Genomic DNA, 3,148 nt, shown 5'->3' with positions numbered 1-3,148 from the left:
AGAGAGAGAGAGAGAGAGAGAGAGAGAGAGAGAGAGAGAGAGAGAGAGAGAGAGCGCGCTAGAGCGCGCAGCACATTTTGTTTTCCCGGAGAGCCTCCCTGAGCAGCCCTTCCCCTTGCGGCCTGCAGCAGGTGCTGTTCCCACTGCCCACGCCGCTGCCAGTGTTCGCGTTGCTGACAGCGCCGGGCTCTGAGCTGCCGGCCGTGTGCATCGGCGTGAGCCCCGGGCAAGCTGCGAAGTCGGTGCTTTTCCACACCGTGCGCTTTGGTGCCCTGTCCTGCTGGCTGGACGACTCCAGCACGGGTGAGTGAGTTGTGCCACAGAGACGCGGGGCTGCAGAGGGGGCGAGAACTGTAAGGGAGGGAGGGGCTACAAAAAAAGGAGGATCTGAGAGAGGAGGGGCTTCAAGGGAGGGAGAGGCTTCAGGGGAGGGAGGGGCTACTGGAGAAGGCGTGGCTGTAGGGATGAAAGAGGTGGGCTTAGACGGAGTTCAAGCTGCAGCAAAGGGGTGGGGCTGCGGGGAGAGGGCGGGGCTTCAGAAAAGAGGCATGGTTGCGGGAGAGGACTGGACTGTGGGAAGTGGCTGGGTCGAAGGATGGGACAACAGGTTAACGCAGCCAAGGGAGAGGCAGTTTATTCCTTGTGGAAGGGAGGGTCAGAGTGACTGGGCTAAGCCTGAGCCAATACTGAGAAAGAGATGGACTGGGGTCAGATGGATAACAGGGTGGGCCTGTGTGGCAGGCAAGGACCTGAGGGGCGCTAGTTGAAGCCCCTGCCTCTCACACAGAGCACAAGGGACCAGTGCAGGTGACCCAAGTTAATGAAGACATGGTGATGGTGTTGATGGACGGTGAGTGCTTTCTCCCTCTCCTTCCTGGTCCTCAGCCCAGGACTGTGTTCTAATCCCTCCCACCACTTCCTCCCAGGCTCTCTGAAGCTAGTGACCCCAGAGGGGGCCCCAGCTCCCGGGCTTCGCACCCCTGAGATTCCCATGACGGAAGCCGTGGAGGCTGTGGGTATGTGCTGGGAGGAGAGGGCCTCGGGATCAGGGGTGAGAGTTCTGTGACCTGAAGGGTCACAGGCAACTGATTTCTCTCCAGCTATGGTGGGAGACCGGCTCCAGGCCTTCTGGAAGCATGGAGTTCAGGTGTGGGCTCCAGGCTCGGAACAGGTAGGCCCACCCCTTCAGTTCACACCACTGCCTTGCCCTCTCCTCAGTCTTCTCATCCTTTAAATGGGCTTGGAGAAGCCCTGGGTCCCAGAACAGACACTCCCACTGGAAGTGGGAAGTCGGAAGGCTAAAGGTACCTTGCTGGCTTCCCAGGCCCTTTGTTCGACTCTGTACAGCTGCCTATCAGACAGGGCACTCAAGTTAGTGGTTTTGGATGCAGGGCAGCGAAGCCATTTGCTCAACGTCACACAACTTAGCAAGTGGCTGTGGGGTTAGACTTCTCTGTAGGAAGCCATGTGTGTAGAGAGGAGACATCCTGCAGACACATCCACGCTCTCTCCACAGCTGCTGCAGGAGCTGAGAGACCCCTCCCTCACCTTCCGTCTGCTCGGCTCCCCCAGGTATGGCGGTGGGGAGATGGACAGAGGCGTAGGAGGGGCTGCTGGTGTAGAACGGCTGGTTCTTCCTTGGCCTAGAACAGCCTCCCGTACTCTATTACTAAGTTCCCTCCCAAGGCTCCAGCTCCACCATTCTTGGCAGCCTTTGCCGACATCCTGGGATGGGAGCTCCATGCTTCTCTGAGCTCCCAGGGCTCCTTTACTGTTGTTGCTGTCAGAGTGTTCCACCTTGTAGCCCCAGCTGTTCTCCCAATTCTTTCTTCTCTCTTGTTACGCTGGGGGAGGACGTCCTTGGGAGGCCATTCTCTCCTCCTACCATGTGGGTTCCAGGGACTGAACTCAGGCCATTAAGTTTGGTGGCAGGCACCCTCGCTTCCTGAGCCTTCTCACCAGCCCTCTTCAGACTCCTTACGTAGCTGAGGGCGACCTTGAACTCCAGATCTTTCCGCCTCAGCCTCCTGGTTTTGGGGATCATAGGCATGTCCCACCATGCTGAGTCACGATCACAGCCCAGCATTGGAATGGCAGTTTCTGGTAACTACTTTGGGAATGAATTAGAGAATGACTTGATCTCTCTCTTCTTCAGGCCTGTTGTGGTGGAGACACGGCCCTCAGATGACCCCACTGCCCCTAGCAACCTCTACATCCAGGAATGACCATCTGAGAGGGCATGCCATGACTAACGGACCTCTGCAGATTCCTAACAGACACACTAGTGGTCACAGCATGTCCTTATCTTATAATAAACATGACTGCAGACTGTTGTCATCTTGCTTTTCTTGGGGGGGATTTTTGGATGTCCAGTCCCCTCGAATTTAAATGATTCAACACAATGATTGCTGGGGTGTAGCATAGGCTTTATTTGTCTAGTTCAGCATCACTTGTGGCAGCAGCCTGGCCAGGAGCTTGCAGTGGGATAAGGCACTTGAGGTGGGGAGGGACAGCTGCAGACCTCAGCTGAGCTGGTCCTCATACTGCTTGCGGAAACAGTCTCCAGCAGGGAAGAAATCCCAGCACCTTTCCTGGTACATCTTCCAGACATACGACTCCTAGGATTGAGGGGACAAGAGTCCTTTGGTCATGTCTCCGAGGCTTCTGCTGTCTGCTGACTGTCATCTTGAAGACTAATTTATTGAGTACACTCAGGGTGGAACTCGAGTACAGCCTGCTGGAATGGCTTTCTGTCAGCCATGTCCCCACTCACCCCTCATTAGCATTCCTTACCTGACCGGTGTGCTCCGTCTCATCCTTATTTATCAAATACATCAGGAAAAACCTGAGGGACAGAGGACCACAGGGGAAAGGGAAGAACCATACTTGCATTGTATTTAGTTTTGCTTTCTGGTTCTGAGAATGAAACTCAGAACCCAGTGCATGCTAGGCAGGGGCTCTACCACTGACCCACACCCCAGACCCTCACTGGGGAATTCTAGGCAGGGGCTCTAACACTGAGCCACACCCCAGCCCCTCACTGGTGGATTCTAGGCAGGGGCTCTACCACTGAGCCACACCCCAGCCCCTCGCTGGGGGATTCTAGGCAGGGGCTCTACCACTGAGCCACACCCCAGCCCCTCACTGG

The 3,148-nt window shown here is 56.2% G+C and overlaps 2 protein-coding genes across 3 annotated transcripts in view; one reads left to right on the top strand and one right to left on the bottom strand.

The window, feature by feature from the left end:
* Nucleotides 1-2,321, top strand: part of Map4k1 (mitogen-activated protein kinase kinase kinase kinase 1) — a 23,853-nt gene extending 21,532 nt beyond the window's left edge. For both annotated transcript variants that reach the window (XM_005371252.2, XM_005371251.2), the window contains 6 exons: nucleotides 129-303; nucleotides 788-850; nucleotides 927-1,016; nucleotides 1,101-1,171; nucleotides 1,517-1,572; nucleotides 2,156-2,321. In XM_005371252.2, coding sequence (XP_005371309.1) covers nucleotides 129-303; nucleotides 788-850; nucleotides 927-1,016; nucleotides 1,101-1,171; nucleotides 1,517-1,572; nucleotides 2,156-2,225 — 525 coding nt within the window. In that variant the 3' untranslated portion in view covers nucleotides 2,226-2,321. The remainder of the gene's footprint in view (nucleotides 1-128; nucleotides 304-787; nucleotides 851-926; nucleotides 1,017-1,100; nucleotides 1,172-1,516; nucleotides 1,573-2,155) is intronic.
* A 90-nt stretch (nucleotides 2,322-2,411) lies between these two features.
* LOC101991252 (ryanodine receptor 1) overlaps nucleotides 2,412-3,148 on the bottom strand; it is a gene marked incomplete at its 5' end in the record, with an annotated part of 90,102 nt that continues 89,365 nt past the window's right edge. The window contains 2 exons of the mRNA XM_005371303.2: nucleotides 2,412-2,618; nucleotides 2,794-2,845. Coding sequence (XP_005371360.1) covers nucleotides 2,523-2,618; nucleotides 2,794-2,845 — 148 coding nt within the window. The remainder of the gene's footprint in view (nucleotides 2,619-2,793; nucleotides 2,846-3,148) is intronic.

Source organism: Microtus ochrogaster, unplaced genomic scaffold, assembly GCF_000317375.1.
Source record: "Microtus ochrogaster isolate Prairie Vole_2 unplaced genomic scaffold, MicOch1.0 UNK103, whole genome shotgun sequence".
Taxonomy (NCBI): domain Eukaryota; kingdom Metazoa; phylum Chordata; class Mammalia; order Rodentia; family Cricetidae; genus Microtus; species Microtus ochrogaster.
This window is presented reverse-complemented; position numbering and strand designations above follow the sequence as displayed.